At 38.8% G+C, this 17,814-nt stretch overlaps 1 protein-coding gene across 1 annotated transcript; it reads left to right on the top strand.

Moving 5' to 3' along the window:
* The first annotated feature begins 83 nt into the window (after window positions 1–83).
* On the top strand, window positions 84–16,754 carry LOC139947529 (organic solute transporter subunit alpha-like). The gene is made up of 8 exons (XM_071945467.1): window positions 84–216; window positions 3,926–4,086; window positions 5,361–5,434; window positions 7,369–7,527; window positions 7,927–8,041; window positions 8,558–8,810; window positions 10,254–14,234; window positions 14,831–16,754. Exons 1-7 carry the CDS (start codon window positions 147–149, stop codon window positions 10,484–10,486), a joined length of 1,065 nt encoding a protein of 354 aa, XP_071801568.1. The 5' UTR covers window positions 84–146; the 3' UTR covers window positions 10,487–14,234; window positions 14,831–16,754.
* Window positions 16,755–17,814: the final 1,060 nt, after the last annotated feature.

The raw sequence follows: 17,814 nt of genomic DNA, 5'->3' as shown, positions 1-17,814 counted from the left end.
AGATGCAAGTACGCTTTCACTGCCCACTGATCCGAGTGTATAATCTTTCTCCAGTGACAGTTGTTTGCTAATGCCACCAAGAGGCCATTGCAAACAGTCATCATTCAACGTCGCCGAGCCACTGGACATAGCCTATACTGAGCACCATGGATGCTAACCCAAGCACGCCACAATGGAACAACAGCAACATACCCACTGCAGGGGACATGTTTGAACGTAAGTTAGGTTGAGTTTCGACCTAGAAGTCGGACATTTTTATTGTATTAAAGCAATTAAGGAAAAGTTTAGGACTTCGTCACAACTACGGGCGGCAAGGTTGCGGCTCGATTGGTTTCGCCATATTATGCCTTTCGCCTCCTGTGGACCCCGGTTCGAGCTAGGACCGTAGCCCTGCATATCGCATCTTAATGGCCGTATATTGAGGGCAGCATCCGGGCCGGGCAACCCGGGATTTGCAGTTTCCTTCAACCACATGGATGAAGGAAACTTCATTTTCCATGCTTCAAACAAGGTTGTTATTTGAGGAGTAAACTTTGTCGAAATACTTTTACTGATTTCTAATCGATAGGGCTGGTGCGATTCAGGCAAAATAATCTCAAATGGCTCACTACAATAATTATTCCAATAAAAGGGTTGGGGAAAGAATAAAAATGGCCTGACGTTTAAACCCAAACAGAGTCATTATCGATGGTTTAAAAGACAACATAACTTACATAGACGGGTAATAGGCGCGCCTATAAACTTTTCTTTTGCAATGTCACAACTCCAGTTTTTGCCACCAACAACCGAGGTTGGAAAACTGTGGAAAGCCATAAATGTAAAGCAAAATCTGAAAGCCACAGTTTGTAACAATGTTAGGCCAAATAAAAATAAATACCAGTTGATCGTCCCCTCTCTCATCCTTTTTTGAGGCCGCATCCTTTTTTTTTATTTTTTTTTATTTTACTTGTTTTCTTCAAAAAAGCAACTATTTTGTCATTGAACTCACTAATCTTTTGAGAACTTGTAACTACATAATTATATAAGTTGTGACTTTAAACGGAAGAATTCATGGCCAGTTTGAATTAAAATGCTTGGCAACCACCTTTGAAATAAATAAAAAGTAGAACATAAAAAGGGTCCCATCCTACAAAAATCCTTAAAAAAACAAACACCGAACGATCAACTGGTAATTTTTTTTACTAACAGAGTCTTTCTCGAGGGTTTAAATGACAACACAACTTAATACATCATTATACACTGTAAACAAATTGGGTAAAAAAATGCCCAACTTTTTACCTAATTAAGGGCGAATAGTGAACTCCTCCAACTTTTGGGCACAATATTACCCATCAAAGTTAGGCACTCTGATTGCCAAATAATTGGGTAATATTTCCTCATCAATAGTTGGGTATATTTTGGTAACCAACAGTTGGGTAATTTTTTGTTTACCTATTTTCTGGGTATTTAATAAATAATCAATAACCCACTTATTGGGCGATGATTTTGTTAATGATTTAACCCTTTTCGGTGTTATCCAACAAATGGTGAATGTATTTAACTCTTTGATTTACAGTTTCTTCTGTGATACGTCATACAACCAGGCGTAGAAAATATCTTTTCCACGATGGCAAACGGTGGTGAGCTGTGACCTTCCAAGGCCTTGGCATCTCTCTCAAAATCGCGAGGGTGCTCAGTGGTTTGTAGATGCTTTGGAAGGTTAGTTTTCAACTGAATACAGTTTGTTTCCTGTTCAGTCGTTGTACACAGTCGTGACAGTTGCAGCGCAAGCACACGCATACATGCCACAACCGGCGTTGCAAATAATGGCATGATAAAACTGAAACTAAAAACTGAAACTAATTCAACAGTAGTGTCACTTTGTTGCTCCCTCTGCAACTGCCACGACTATGTACGACTGAATAGAAAACACAACTTCATATTTAGTTAAAAACTAACTTTCAAATTTGATCTATATCTACTGGAAAACCCCGCTCGTCACAGCCACTCCTCCACTCGCCATGTTGGAAAATATCGTTATGTTTTTTCATACCTTACCCAACTTTTGGGCAACTCTTTGATCGTAGTGCGCATGATCGGATGATTTTGACCAATTAATGTGCATCATTTTAACCAACAATCGAAATTAACTAAAATTACAAAAAAAGTTGCTCCAATAAATAGGCAAAAGTGTAACCAACAGTTATGATAAATTCAGATTACGAATTATTTGCCCAACACTTGCCCAAATTTTGTTCCGCTTTTTAAACAAAAAATTGGCAAACAAAATGTTTGTCCAACACCAATTCTTAGTTTTGTTGGGCAATTATCGACCAATAATTGTTGAAGTTACTTTGCCCAACAAATGATTTGACCAACGTTTTTGCAGTGATAGACGGGTAATAGGCGCGCCTATAAACTTTTCTTTTGCAAGGTCACAACTCCAGTTTTTTTGCCACCAACCCAGGTTGGAAAACTCTGGAAAGCCACAAAATCAGACGGCCACAGTTTGTAACAATGTTACACAAAATACTCAAAAAATAGTGTTGAGTTTGATGGAAACAATACAACCAATCACGAGATGTATTTTTGTAATTGATGTTTGCAAACAAAAAAACATAAAAAACAACATCTGATAACACGATTGAGTGTTTAGTTTACTACTAAAACATTCGGCCGACCATTTCAACCAGCGCTGTTTTGTTTATCAACAATTGAAAGGTCTAAAAGGTCTGTGTATAGGCCTACCTGTTTATGTGTACTGTGTGTTTGGAAACAAATTACACCGTTTCTTTCCGGGTCATAACCAAAAATAATATGGCAACCTTTCACCATATCCCAGCTGTCCTGAAGTAACCTTGTGGGACTGTCAGATGACAATAGTGGCTTTCGTATGGATGAACGGATACATTGTAAAATTAATGTAACATGTGTTATTATAAGAAACGCAATCAAAAACTCTCTCTCAAACCGTTCACATGAACTTTGAACACATATAATATTACTTTTACCAAATTCCATAGATAGACTCTCTTTTCACTGCTTTATCCAAACAATCTTTCACAAAAACTTGTACATTTCCAAAGACTTGTGTGACCATTGGCTAGCTTCTTAATTGGGGATCAACGCCGTATTTACAACTTTCCCAAGGCTCGATAGTGAGCAAACAGATCAGCCTGATGGACGTTAATCCATTGCATACCGACGTGGACAAAATTTCATAGCGCTGCTTTAAGCTTTAAATTGCGCTGCTAATCAGAAATGAGTAGTTTCACCTTCCATACGAAAGCCACTATTGTCATCTGACAGTGCCACGAGGTTACTTCAGGACAAAGGTGAAACTACTTTTTAAAAATAGTACGATTTTCAAGACAGACTTCACAAAATCTCAAAATTTCAATTTGAAGTGTATGTCCAGATTCTATCAACTTGTCGCGGAGCTTTGTGTTGGCTCTTCTGGATTCTGTTTACCTTGAAAAACCACACCCGCACATATCGTACACTTGACAATAGTTTGGCTGCTAACCAATTATTCTACAACGCAACATTTTGTTGCGCAAAAAAGGCCCAAAAATTAGGCCCCAATTTTTGCTTGTGCTCGTGCGTACTTCATTTTCACAGCAGTCTTTTAAGAGCTGATTTGGCATAACAGCACAACACAATTAGGTTTACCCAAAAATGTAATACCAGCTAAAATACCGTTTGACATGTGGCTTCTTTGACTGGTACTACTCAATACTTTGCTAAGCACAGATAAGTATTGCTTAAAATAAACAGGTTACCAGCCAATTAACATGTCATTGGGTTTACATTGTTGCGATTGGTCTCCCACTCATTTTTTTAATTAGCAAATAAATTTGTTAAGCGGTATTTTCTGCTAAAATAGCTGTATGAAATTGAGCCCTGATCAGTTAAAATAATTATTGTTGTCTTGTGTGTTCCGCAGGGTTCCGTTCTGAGTCCTGGTCATTGGCGCTGTTAATCCTGGCCACTGTACTGACGCTGTTGACGGTGTGTCTCTACATCGAAACAGTGATTCTCGTTTTACTCAAAGTCAACATTGGAATGAGACGTCTGCTCATTTTACTACTGTATGGATTGTTTCCGGTAAGGACAATGTTTAGAATAGTTCGTCCTATGACCTAGACTGGGCCCCTGACTTCACCCGCAAGGATATGTCTGTCTTTATCAGCATGGATAAAAGACAGGTAACTTCTACTCAGATCCAGTGATTCCATTGGATACAATGATATCATTGGATAAACGTGCAGTGACATTAGCTTTCCTAAGATGCCCAAACAGTTCACGCCTATCACGTCCGCCATATGATTTGACTGCGTATCTCGATGTGAAATGAATGTAGGTCAAAGGTGAATGGACACGCCGGCTGGAGGCAGTATCTAGCGTTGGTACATTATGTATTCAATATGCGGGAGTTTAAATTTGTAGTTATAACATTTATCAAACAATGATCATTATTACACTGTGATCAATATTGTTGAAGCAAAAGAGTTACTTACATTAATACTTCACGTTTCAGCCCGACGACAATGGGAGCATTGGATAAGTTTGAGTTTATGCGCACATTTGTAAAATTTGGATACCAGAGCCCAGTTTTACAGAGCTGCTAAACACCTTCAAAGCACAGTATCTTTTAAGAGGAAAACCAGGCAGTCAAACACTGGTTTGAACAGTGATTTGGCTTGGAACCTTATTTTGGCAAGGTAAATATTTTTTGTTTAGCCACATTTGAACAGCTCTATAGATCAAATTGATCTGGTATGAGTCTGCTAAAGTCGCCAATTATATTTTAAACTGCTAAGCCGATTGTTTTGTTCGTGATTAGGGGGTATATGTTATTATGCACAATAGTATCATGCACCATTTCAATAAAGAAACAGGGGCATATCTAAAGTTAAAGGAACACGTCTTTGAAAATCGTTCTGTAACCGTTTGTTGTAAAATGTATATGGTTAGGAAGATATTGTAAAAGTAGAATACAATGATCTACACAAATATGCCTCGAAATTGCGTGGTTTGCTTTTTACCCTGTCGACTAACACGGTCGGCCATTTATGGGAGTCAAAATTTTGACTCCCATAAATGGCCGACCGTGATAGTTCGCGACGTAAAAGAAAAACCGTGCAATTTCGAGTGATACTTGTGTGGATCATTATATTCTACTTTTAAAACATCTTTCTAACCATATGCATTTCATAACAAACGGTTTCAAACGCTTTTAATAGACCAACTCGTCCGATCCAAGGCAACGTGTTCCTTTAAGGTATTGATATTCGGAATATTGTGTCAAAAATTTCAGTTTCAGAATCTTTTACCAAAAGCTGTATTGGTGTGATATTGTTGTTGTCTTTTATGCACAGATTACTTCCCTCACTTCACTGCTGTCTCTTTTCTCGCCATCGGCTTCAGTAGTCAGCACTTTATTTGCAGAAATGTAAGTAACAAAACCACTCGTTGATTTGAGGAGTTTTCAAAGCTCGGCTTTGGCTCTATAGTGTGGGTAATGCCGGTGTCGCATGCAATTATGTCCTCTATGCAATACTATCCGGAGGACATTATTGCATATGCAATATTGTCTGCCGGACGGTTTTGCATATGCAATCGTGTCCGCCGGGACGCTGCTGCATAATGCAATTGTGTCCGCCCGGACACATTTGCATATGCAGTTGTGTCCGCCCCCGTGCAAAACCGTCCTTGCAGTAAATTTAACGCCCTTGGTCGACGGAACACGTTCGCCGTTTTTTTTACAAGCTATATGAATGACATGGGAAATGTTCGGCCGTTGGGTATTCGCTGCAATCATAAAATACGTGAATATTCATGCTGCATACACGTAGGTTCAGTGCATGCACACTGGCTTACGCGTGCACATACATTTACAGTCATACATGTCCACCTCCCAGGACACGATTGCATATGCAAAAGTGTCCGGAGCGGACACAATTGCATCAGACACCGGTGTCCCAGGGAAGTCTGTCCCCTGAAGATTTCTGTCCCCCATAAAGGAAACTATTACGTGGGTTGAAGGAGGATGTTTCACAAGAGGGCGCTATCAGAAATAGTTTGTACACCGTAAGCCGTGGGGGGGGGGGGGGGGGTTGACATAATCTCCGGGGTACAGAATCCCTGTCTGTCCCCCAGGAGATCACGTCCCTCATACGGCGAATTGTATGGATACTGTCTGATATAGCGTATAGGATAAAGCGTCTTTTTTTGGTTTACAGAGTTGCCTTTGGACACCGCAATCGCATGCCACGTCACTCGAACAGATAACAATTTTCTTCAGATCAATGATTCATTATGTTTTAACCTTTCTTGATACCATTAAGTGGTATGTGTGTGTTTTTGTGCATATTTTTGGTGATATTTCGTTATGCTGTTTGTATATTTATATATTCTTAATGCTTCAATTTATTGTTGTTCTCTTTAGGACCAGCTGGAGTTGTTCTCTTTAGGACCAGCTGGAAAGGAGAGCCTCTTCTGACACGAAACTGTTTTTTTAGGCAATCCTTCGGGCTTTTTCTTGTATACCCTTGTATGTGTGTGTTTTATGCGTATTTTTGGTAATATTTTGAAATGCTATTTGTAATGCTTCAAGTTATTGTTGTTCTCTACAGGACCAGCATGATAGGAGAGCCTCTTCTGACAAGTACAAGAAACTGTCCTTTTAGGCAAACCTTTGGGCTCCAGCTGTTTCTTGTATACCCTTGTATGTGTGTGTGTTTATGCGTATTTTTTGTGACATTTTCAATTGCTGTTTGTATATTTTTTATATATTTATATATTTTTTATATTTTTATGCTTCATTGTATTGTTGTGCTCTTTAGGACCATCTGGAGAGGAGAGCCACTTCTGACAAGAAACTGTCTTTACCTCGAGCTCCAGCTGTTTCTTTTTCTTCCCTCTGTATTTAATTTTCTCATAGCTGTATTTGTTTTAATGTTTTTACCTGATTAATGTGCATACAATAATGTACTTTTTACCTACATGAGAATAGACTTGTGGACAAGTCGTTAAAATGTCTGTCGCTGTGATAGCATTCCGATTCTCCCCGCGATTCCCGTGGTATTCTACTACAGTGATGGCACGACTACGGTCCCATAACCACTTGCACAACCTGACAGCGGTTTGTACATGTCCTATGGGCACTTCATCAGCCGAAAGTCGGGGAGTAGAAGTCGGCAACCATCAGCTCGCGCGAGAGCAGTGATCTCGCCATAGAACCGCAACAACTCGACTATCTCACCGCGTGGGACCATAAACGACTTGTCCACAAGTCTAACACGAGAAATGAAATGAATTGAAATATAAATAAATATTTACATGCATCTTGTTGTTGAGACTGTATCTTTCTGCTCTTGCCCCCAGTTATTTGGCAATCTGTTTGTACATATTCGTCAAGTTGATAGTTAATCTCTTCGGTGGCATAGACTCGACAATGGGGGCGCTTTCCGACCAAAGCACTTCACTCAGACAACCTCCATGCTGCTGTTGTTGTTTTTGTCTGCCAGTGGTTACAATAAATAAGTAAGTTGTAAGTCTTTTTTTCTTCATACAAACAGAAGATTTCTTATGAAAGAAGTTCATCAGGCTGAAAATTTCTTGTTATCTAACACCCGGGGCCGAATTTACAAAGAGCTACAATTGATGATATTAACTGCAAAACAATCGTATTTGCAAATACGGAACTTGTTTTACTGTCTCACGATTATTTTTTTAGTGCTAGTTTTTATGCACCTAACAGCAGCACCCAAAGTAATGCAACAAGGGTGTTTTTCCCCTTTCGCTATTCTCATGCAAATTCGATGATAAAAAATGAGCCCAAATTTTCACAGGTTTGTTAATTTTTATGATGGGATACACCAAAAGAGAATACTTGTTTTTTAAAAGCACAATCCTTCTATCACGATTTTGTTTCCTCAACAGACAAGGTTTTATCTTTCTTCGACTGGGGATATTTCAGTATATAATAGTCATTCCTTTTGCTGTTGCAATCCCTGGATTCTATTGGCTACTCGGCCCGATTGAAGCTGGTGGTGTGGTAAGTCCGATATTAAATGTGTTCGAAAATCTACCTTTCTTCATTGGTTTTTTATTTATTTACCCAGCTTCGTATTCCGATAAATTTCTGATCTGACGGTATTTAAGTGACCAAGTTGATCACCAGCTCAATACCAAGTATGTTTCAATACTAGATAATATTTTAGGATAATAGAATAAGCTGCTGTAAACTGTTCACCAACCAAAAGGACCTATGGTGGTATAAACAAAAAGGTAACAATAATGACCCGATAAGAGCATCTGATCTACCCCTCGAGTTGAAAACCAACGGTTCTTTTCAGAATCACCCAACCCATAGATCTCTATGGGTTGGGTGGTTCTGAAAAAACCGTAGGTGTGGTGTAACCGCAAACCGTTCCATATCGTTTGTCCACCATGCAAAGTTTCAAATCCGTACTTAGTAATGACCTAACGTATATTATTTTGAGTTCTTACCAAACGTGCCCATCATCAGTGCCTTTAACCAAATCCTACATTTGTATCTTTAATTTTAAAGGCATCCAACCTGGACCTTCCATCGACCATTGCCAAAGTCTTATCAACCTTGACAGCTATCTACAGCATCTCAGTTCTCTTTAAGACGTCACAGGCTCTCTTGAGTCGCTTCTATGTCTTACCCCAGTTCACTCTACTAAGGATCGTCGTTGTACTCGTGAATGCCCAAGGGGCTGCCCTGACGATGATCATCCGCTTTGGAGAGATCCAGTGCCTGGTGCCACTGACGTGCGACAGATACTTGGTTTTAACAAGTAAGCAATTTTTGTGTTGTCTTTTTGCTGGTTACCAGTTAAACAGAGAATAATGTTCAAACTCCTAATTACGACATTCAACTGCAAACATGGTTTATCTCCTCAATATCTCAATGAATTAATCCTTTGTTGCTTTTGTTTTTGCTGTAATTTCTTCTTTTTGTATTTGTCAGTGGGTATTTAATTACAAGCCTTTTCGGTTTCTGTAAATGCCCACTGTATAGACGATGTGACCTCTGACGTCACTCGAAAACCATGATTCGCGCATTGTGTTTTGGCAGTCAGCTAGGAAGTGTAAAATGACGTATACAGTGTTTTGTCAACAGAGGGCGGTTTGATTGTAAACATAGGTCACATCGTCTATAGTTTGCTTCGTACCCATTACATTATATAATTGTCATTCTATTGTTCATAATAATGTTGTAATTAACTATTTTTCTCATCCAGTTCTTGACTGTCTTTGACTTACATTAATGTACTAATTGTTTATTATTTTCCTTTTTCACCAATGGAAATAAATTAATATTGATTTGAATTGCATCCAATCTTACTCAAGATTCTGCGGCAGTTTGACCAATTCTTGGGTCATTTTGACACAGATTCCTGGTTGACCCAGAAATTGGTCAGTGTATATGTATTGTACTGATCAGGATCCGGCTCAATTTTGACCCGGAAGTATAATACGAGTATTATATTTTGTTTGTATTTCATTTGATAGTATTTATGATTGTAATTTCATTCTTCGTTCCTTCCTTATCTCTTTGTTTTAATGTGCATGATATATTAAAGGAACACGTTTGGTAATTACTCAAAACAAATATTAACTTAAAAATTGACTTTGTAACGAGCATTGGAGAGCTGTTGATAGTATAAAACATTGTGGGAAACGACTCCCTCTGAAGTAACGTAGTTTTTGAGAAAGAGTTAACTTCTCACTAAAATATTAAAAGTTCTAGCTAAGTATTTTATTCCTATCTGAAACCACACAAATTCGTCCAACAAGGGTGTTGTTTTCTGTCATCATTTTCTCGCAACTTCGATGACCGATTGAGCCCAAATTTTCACAGGTTTTTTTATGCATATGTTGAGATACACCAAGTGAGAGCACTGGTCTTTGACAATTACCAAACGTGTACAATGCCTTTAAGTGTTCATATTAATTTATCTAATCTCCATCATTTTGTTTAATGCTTGTAGTTTGTACAGTTTGTGTCATGAGTATATGCCTAATGTATTTATTTGGTACAATAGATTTGTCACAAAATACATCTGCGTGTATTGTCTTTATTAGTGTTGGTGGCTACATGGCTGAACTTTTAAATACTAAGACTTGAGGTAGGCATAGCTTGATATTAAACAAAGTTTCCTCATTAAAATCAAAAAATAAAATAGGTCTATATTACTTGTTTTTAAGTGAGTTTTTCATCTGATTCCCTCCCGCAGTTATTCTGAATCTACTACTAATCTTGGAGATGTTTCCACTCATGGTAGTTTGCAGGATCGTGATTGGAAGGTGGATCCGGTCCGGAACGCAAAACCAACACTACGAGGACAGCAGGAACCGGAATGGTAGTGACGACCGCAATATGGCGGCCAATAAAAACAACAATGACAGGGGACTGGAAGTTAAGTCGATTTCGCAAGTTGCTCTAACCGTGTTTTCCTCGGAGCATTAGGTATCTAGCTTGAAACAGTTTACCATGGCGTATAACGTAGTGGCAGACGATCTGTCCAGCGCACATGGCATGCATTTATTCTTAACTAAATACCGACGGTACCTAGAAGCGAACGTTTTGACCTATAATATTATGACGGGTGAAATAAGTTGCACTGAATGAGACGATTATAATTATAGTGCTGGCCATAAACTCCCTTCCTGGGACGCTGCGTGCGTGACTCGCAGTCTGCCCGGCGCACATTTTCCACTTGACAATTTGCCTGAAAGTAACTTCAACTATAGCATTCACTGGCATTGTAGGTAGGCTATGTAGAAACAAAAGTGATTTAAAGTTGGTTGACTCTAAAACAAAATAAAGACGGGGACTTTCACAGAGGGTGATGGTCGCAAAACGACGGGCGTTGTGGCATGTCGTGGCCGCATCAGCTGGTGTTCTGGTGTTCCTGATCAGCTGAGTGTCCAATAGTGTGAACCCTGTGTGACCTCCAAAGCAAGACACTTAACCATGCTTCGTCCGTTGGTTCAGTTGGTCCCGTGTGTTGTGTAACGCACGTAAAATAATCCAGTGCACTGCATCACTTAACGACTAAAGAGAAGGGGTTCGCCCCGGTATTCCTGGTTTGATTGGTAACATATTGCGCCAAAGCACCTTGTAAACTATCACACGGTGCTTTTATACAAACATTGACTGCTTCGATTGCTATGGTTAAAACTACGACTCCCGAGGTTCGATCCCCGGACCGTTCTATTTTCCCGAGGGGATCACAGTGGGAGTACACGTAACGTTCGTACGCGCGTTTCAGATTCACACATGCACAACTGATTGGGTTCGAGATGGGTAAAAAGACGTCTGGGTACTGCACGCCGTGTGATAGTGGTCGGACTGTCACACGGCAAACGATGCACTATCACACGGCCGCCGTCTAGTAAAAATAAGACATATCATGTGACGCGCTCTAAACCAATGAACAGGCAGAATATTTGTAAGGGGTGTTATAAAAAGGAATGGCTAATACTTGAAAGGTAGCTCCACATACCTTGCATGACAAAATACCGAGCGTTGTGATATACGTCCCATAGGGATTTGATAAAGGGCCATCATAAGAACATATTATTCTATTAAAAACAACAACCACGAACTTTAAAAAACAGCAATGAGTCTGGCAGATCGTACACCTAAATTGTTTGTAAGATTCGAAACTTTGCATGGTAGAAATACGATATGGAAAGGTTAGCGGTAACACAGTGTAGTGACTATCTCTAAATGAGTTGGGGTAATTCTGAAAAGAACCCGGTTCTTTCTACGTTTCGATCAGTATGCTCTGATCGTCTTCTGGAGAAAGCTGATTGTTTGTGCAGTTTCTTTTATTTGTATATACTTCTAGAAAATGCTTTTAAGTGATGAACATCAGGCAAAGTTGGCCAATATTTTTTAAAGTATGATGGGAAGTTTTTTATCGACAGTTTTTATTATTAATGAAGAAGAAAGTTTTATAGATAGTATCAACATGTAGAATATTTAGAAAAAATATATTCATATCGCTTATGACAATCAGAATGCTTAACTTTGTACTCGTGTTATTTGCTAAAACAGTGCAAGGTGTTATAGAGGCAGTAGGAAAACAGTCTTGGTGCAAGACGTTCTTTTATTTCACGATTTTGTGATCCACCACGTAGAGGGCGCTCTATACACAAGCAGACTATTAGAGGTGATTATTTTTTTTTTACGAATACGGTTTCGTCTTAAAATGTGAAAGTTAAGGCTTAATTGGTCATCGAAGTTGCAAGAAAATGTACAAATTTGTGTGCTTTCAGATAGAAATAAAAAGCTCGAGCTGAGGTCTCGAAATCAAATTCGTGGAAAATTACTGATTTCTAGAAAACTACGTCACTTCAGAGGGAGCTGTTTCTCACAATGTTTTATACCATCAACCTCTCCCCATTACTCTTCTCAAGAAAGGTTTTATGCCAATAATTATTTTGAGTAATTACCAATAGTGTCCACTGCCTTTAAGAATTACTTAAACGCGCCTAACCGATACTGTGAATAAGTATACGTTTTACCTGGCATTTTCGTCAGAAACACAGCAGCCTATCTCACATCCAGGCATTTGAAAGTGATTTCATGTCTTTGGTTGAAACCTTCATTCAATTTTTCTTGATGCATGCACTTTTGAAGGTCTTTAACTTGGTAGATTAATGTCCCAGATGTCTGTGAAAAGAAAGCTGATGTGAATTTGAATGCCGATCGAGTGGGTTGTTAAATTAGATGGCTAGCTGTTTGAAACCCCATAGGAACAAAGGCCACCCCAAACAAGTCACCGATGTTTCGCCTCATTGGAAGGCACTTTTAATCATAGGGTAATTGTGTGAGATTCCACTTGTGTGAAGTGGTCCCAAAGTAATTCCTTAGTGATGCTAGGAAGACTTTGTACATGTATAATACAGTTAGATAAAGGTATATTACATTATGTTGGCTGCAGACCTTGTCTATAACTAACATTCAAGGTTCGTCGTGTACAAATGCATAACAGAGCTGCTTAAGCAGAAAGTATTGCTTAACACTTTTCTGCTTAACAGAAATGAGCAGGATACCAGTCAAAAACGTACATGTGACACTTTTTTGGGCTGGTAACCGTATTCAGGTAAGCATAATTATTTGGTGCTTAGCAGCTTTTTGTGCTTAAGCAACTCTATAACTTTGGGCCCTGTTTTTAACCATTTAGCCACTGTACCGCCCAGCCGCCTCTATGCGGTACGAGGAAACCTCGCTAGCTTGTGTCTGTAGAAAAAACGGAACATCAAAATAAAACTCGATAGTCATTAGTAGGTCTACGCATTTGTTAATATATTTAGTTGTTATATATCGTTATTAATTCTCCCTTCACAGTTGACTTGTCGAAGCTAATGATGATGAAATAATTTAGCTCTTACGAAAAAACCGCTCATTAGTAAACATGAAATTGTTCATCATTTATGATGATATTGTCGAAAGTTAACGCCTTCGCATTTAATCAGTATGAGCATTGAGCCAGATAAAAGCCTTGAAAAGCTATTGTGTCCATTTCATCCGTGCACAAAAATATTCGCCATAAAAATTACCGTAGCCGTTTAACGAGAGGCATTTATTGTTTCCATGAGAACTTGTACTTTTATACAAATATTACCGAAAGGGTAAAAAATTGTGCATACATAATAAGCCATGGCTATCTTTTAAAATGCGAACTACGATTCCAGTAATTTACTGCAAGAATCTTGAGAAATTGGTATTGCAGCAAACTCTGGCGGTGCAGGGACTAAAGGGTTAAGTGGGTGTGTACAATGAATGTTATTAATGTGTGGAAATGTCAAGTGACTTCAAACTGCATCGGATAATGATGACCTGTATAACTCAACCTCATTGGTGACTACACTATAATGAAGGGGATCGGGTCTAGTAGAGGATTGATAATTGTGTTACGTACAGCGGTTCTTGTTCTATCGGCAGTAACGTAAAGTGCATACCACTTTTCTCCCCGTCTTGTCACAGGTTAAATCGTATGACAAATGAAGAAAGAAAATTGCTTAGACATTCATTGAAATTAAATGACGAAGAGCTTTCAATTTCGTGTCAAATATACCAAAATGGACCCACACTATTTGCCTTAGTTCATTTTGGACCCTAATTACACAGAAAAATGCCCAAAAGGTGTTTAGTTGACCATGGGCCAATAAAGCTGCTTAAGCCAACAAACAACTTGCTTAAAGTCACCTGGAAATAGAATTTGTTTTTCTTTCAAACATAAGAGTATATGCTTACGAACAGTAAATCAATTGTTTTTAGTAATTGTTTGTCACGATTTATATGTTTAAAAAATGAATAAAGTTGTTTGGGGGCTGACTCCGCCTACCCCTTTTGTGACGTCATTCGAGGCAGACTTTGCTTGCAATGCGTATAGTAAACACACGTGCAAAGTACATGTACGTCCAAGTCGTGAGTTGGTACATTTCAAAAAGTGTTTTTTCTGCATTTTAGCAGCAATACACCTGGTCGGCATTGCCGGAAAAAAAAGAAATTTGAAACGTTTAAACTCACGACTTGGTCCGTGTACTTTGTACTTGGTCCGTGTACTCATGAACTTTGCAATTGTGTTTACTCTACGCATTACAGGCAAAGTCTGCCTCGATTGACGTCACGAACAGCGCCCTCTCGGGTCGGGGTCTACTCTTAAATTTGTAAATAACATAAGAACTGATTTTTTAAAACCTTAGTTTACTGTTTATTCACATTCCACTCATCAAACACATATATTAGTGACAAAAGCTTTATTTTGAAAAAATACCACTTCCAGGTGACTTTAAGCACGAAAATAGCTTGCCTATTTTTACACATGTTACGGGCCATAATTCCATGCCATATACATTGTTTTTGACTGGTATTTAGCTGTTGTTACTTTTAAAACATAATAATTGGGCGGAGTATTGGCCGGTAGTCTGATTTTACTGAGCAAGTTTTTCTTTTTTTTTGCTTAAGCAAAATTCTATGCTTAAGCGGCTCTATGAAATTGTGCCGTGCCACGTGCACTCGTAAACCAGAGCAACCTTCAGCGTTCCACTTCCTGGCGCAATAATTCCTGCTCATGGACGATTTATTTATCGCCCCCACCACTGTAATTTCTCCCCCCAAAACGAGTACATGTTTTGTTAAGCAATTCGTTGACAATTGTTTTTGAATGTCCCATTAGAGTGTGTTGTGAAGCTGTTGATGGTATTCAACATAGAGAGAAATGGTTCCCTCTGAAGTAACGTAGTTTAGAAAGAGGTAATTTCTCACTCAAATAGTAAAATACTTCAGGCCTGAAGCCTTTTTTTATGCATCTGAAAGCACACAAAGTAATTTAACAACGGTGTTTTTTTCTTTCACTATTCTCTGTTGTGATACACCAAGTGAGAATACTGGTCTTTGACAACCACACGTGTCCAGTACCTCCAAGCAGCTCTAGAAAGATGGGCCCTGGTGTATACCATTTTTATTTCAGTAGTGGGTAGACTGGGCCCCTGTCTTTATTCGCAAGTTACTCACGAGCCTCGAAGTTTGACGTCGGGTGTTTAGGCTAAGTCGTGGGTCGTATTCTTAACATACAGAATCATTTATACACGTGTTGGGAAACGACGTCGTCATGCATGCAGCAACCATCTCAATGTATGGCTTAATGTACGGATCGAATGCTAGCTGTTTGTGCACATAAGATTTCTTTTAAAAAAATAGATGGTTGATTACTTTTTGTTACAATTTTTTATGATTGATTATTTTGCAAAATAATATAGCGAACTTCCGTCCTTTTGAATTTAAGTTCAATCAGTGGAGAAAGAGATTGGAACGCGCCAACACAAAATTGAACAACTCTTCAAGGTTGAAATGAATTAATCAACGAAGTTCCAATGGTTTTATTTTAATCTATTTGGAAGACGTTTTCTCGAAGCAATGTTTGGTGAAATTATTGTTGATTTTTAATTTTGATTTAACATAGTCGAGCCATGCATGACATTTTTTGTGGAGGTCCGCGGTTAACTATGCCGAACAGATAGAGGCGACATTACATTTATACATAATAAGCGAGCTGTGTTTTGGTTTAATAGTAGGGCCTTCTATTACAAGTAAATGGAGATAAAAACGTATAAGTTATAGGCCCCTACATTTGGTAAAGAGCACGGGAGAGCTGTCGATACATTATACATGTATACCATTGTTAAAGCCATCATACACTTTCGGTAAACACTATTGTCCAAGGCCCACACTTCGTGTATCACAACTTCTACATAAAATAACAAACCTGTGAAAATTTAGGCTCAATCGGTCATCGGGATCGGGAGAAAATAACGGGAAAACCCACTCCTGTTTTCGCGCGTTTCGCCGTGCCATGACATGTGTTTAAAATAAATCCGTAATTCTCGCTAATGAGAATTTATATTGTTTTAATGTTTTCTCAAAAAGTAAAGCATTTCATGGAACAATATTTCAAGAGAAGTCTTTCACCATTACCTTCTGTAAACCCTGTAAATTATGTGTAAATCTGTGAACTTTATTTTTTTCTGTACCGAAAGTGTATAATGGCTTTAAAGGCACTGAACTCTATATAGGTAATTACTCAAAATAATTGTTAGCATAAAAACTTACTTAAAAATACTCAAAATAATTGTTAGCATAAAAACTCACTTAGTAATTCAAGCAATGGAGAACTGTTGATAGTATAAAATTATATGTGAGAAACGGCTTTCTCTGTAAATTTTTTTTATGAAGTAATTTTCCACAAAAATATTTGAATTTCATTTCGAAAATTCATAATTTAATTTTGAGGTCCCGTAATCAAGCATCTGAAAGCACACAACTTCAAGTGACAAGGTTGTTTTTTTTCTTCCATTATTATCTCGCACCTTCGACGACTAATTGAGCTCAAAATTTCACATGTTTGTGATTTTGTGCAATGTTTAGATACACCACGTGAAAAGACTGGTCTTTGACATTTACCAAAAGGTGTCCAGTGTCTTTAAAAGAGGACACCAAGTCAATAAATCACGTAGGCTATAGAATTACTGTACAGTGAACGCAGAGAATAAACAAAGAGAGCCTGTACTTCCAAACGAATCTCGGGTTTGCTGATTAAATAAAAATCCACCCGCTACTTGTAAACCCGTAAAACGAAGTTCCCGCTTGTGTTGTTCACCCCATCTCCCTATCTCTCTCTCTCATCGAAGAGGCAAACATAACCTTTATTCCCTGAGTTTAGGCCTACTACAGTGACGGTATACCTTCATTGATTAACATTGACGTCTCTGAAGTGTGGCATGACTCCGTGACTGAATTGAACAACGCGTTTCCGTCACCGACACGCTTTCGGCAAGTACATCAGGGGCCGATTTCACAAAGCAATAAAAGTTCATCGCAAGACAAATTTTTAGTATCACCATAGAGATTTGCATTGTGACATCACACTTTACTTAGCAACTACGATTGATTTGAAGTTACGATCAATTTGAGACCTTTGTGAAATCGGCCCCTGGGCCCAATTTCATGGCTCTGCTTACCGCCGAATTCCGCGCTTACGATCACGCGCTTACGTGCAAGCGCCGAATTTCTGCGCTAGCCTTGTAAGCGTAGAATGCCTAGTAACGTTGAGTACGCACGCGCAGAAGCCAAAATTTGCCGCTAACCCGTGAAATACGCTTGCCATAAGCACAGAATTCCCTGCTTCCGTAAGCGCCGATTCTGTGCTTACGGTAAGCAGAGCCATGAAATTGGGCCCAGATATGTTGTATCTTCGCTTACCCAATCGTGTATCAAGAAAG

Source organism: Asterias amurensis, chromosome 14, assembly GCF_032118995.1.
Source record: "Asterias amurensis chromosome 14, ASM3211899v1".
Taxonomy (NCBI): domain Eukaryota; kingdom Metazoa; phylum Echinodermata; class Asteroidea; order Forcipulatida; family Asteriidae; genus Asterias; species Asterias amurensis.
This window is presented reverse-complemented; position numbering and strand designations above follow the sequence as displayed.

Bases quoted from the DNA above. Each gene is read 5' to 3' on its own strand.
- LOC139947529 (XM_071945467.1), top strand. From the start codon at position 147: ATGGATGCTAACCCAAGCACGCCACAATGGAACAACAGCAACATACCC. The intron at 217-3,925 runs GTAAGTTAGGTT...TGTGTTCCGCAG, and splicing joins TGCAGGGGACATGTTTGAAC to GGTTCCGTTCTGAGTCCTGG. The intron at 5,435-7,368 runs GTAAGTAACAAA...TCTTGCCCCCAG, and splicing joins AGCACTTTATTTGCAGAAAT to TTATTTGGCAATCTGTTTGT.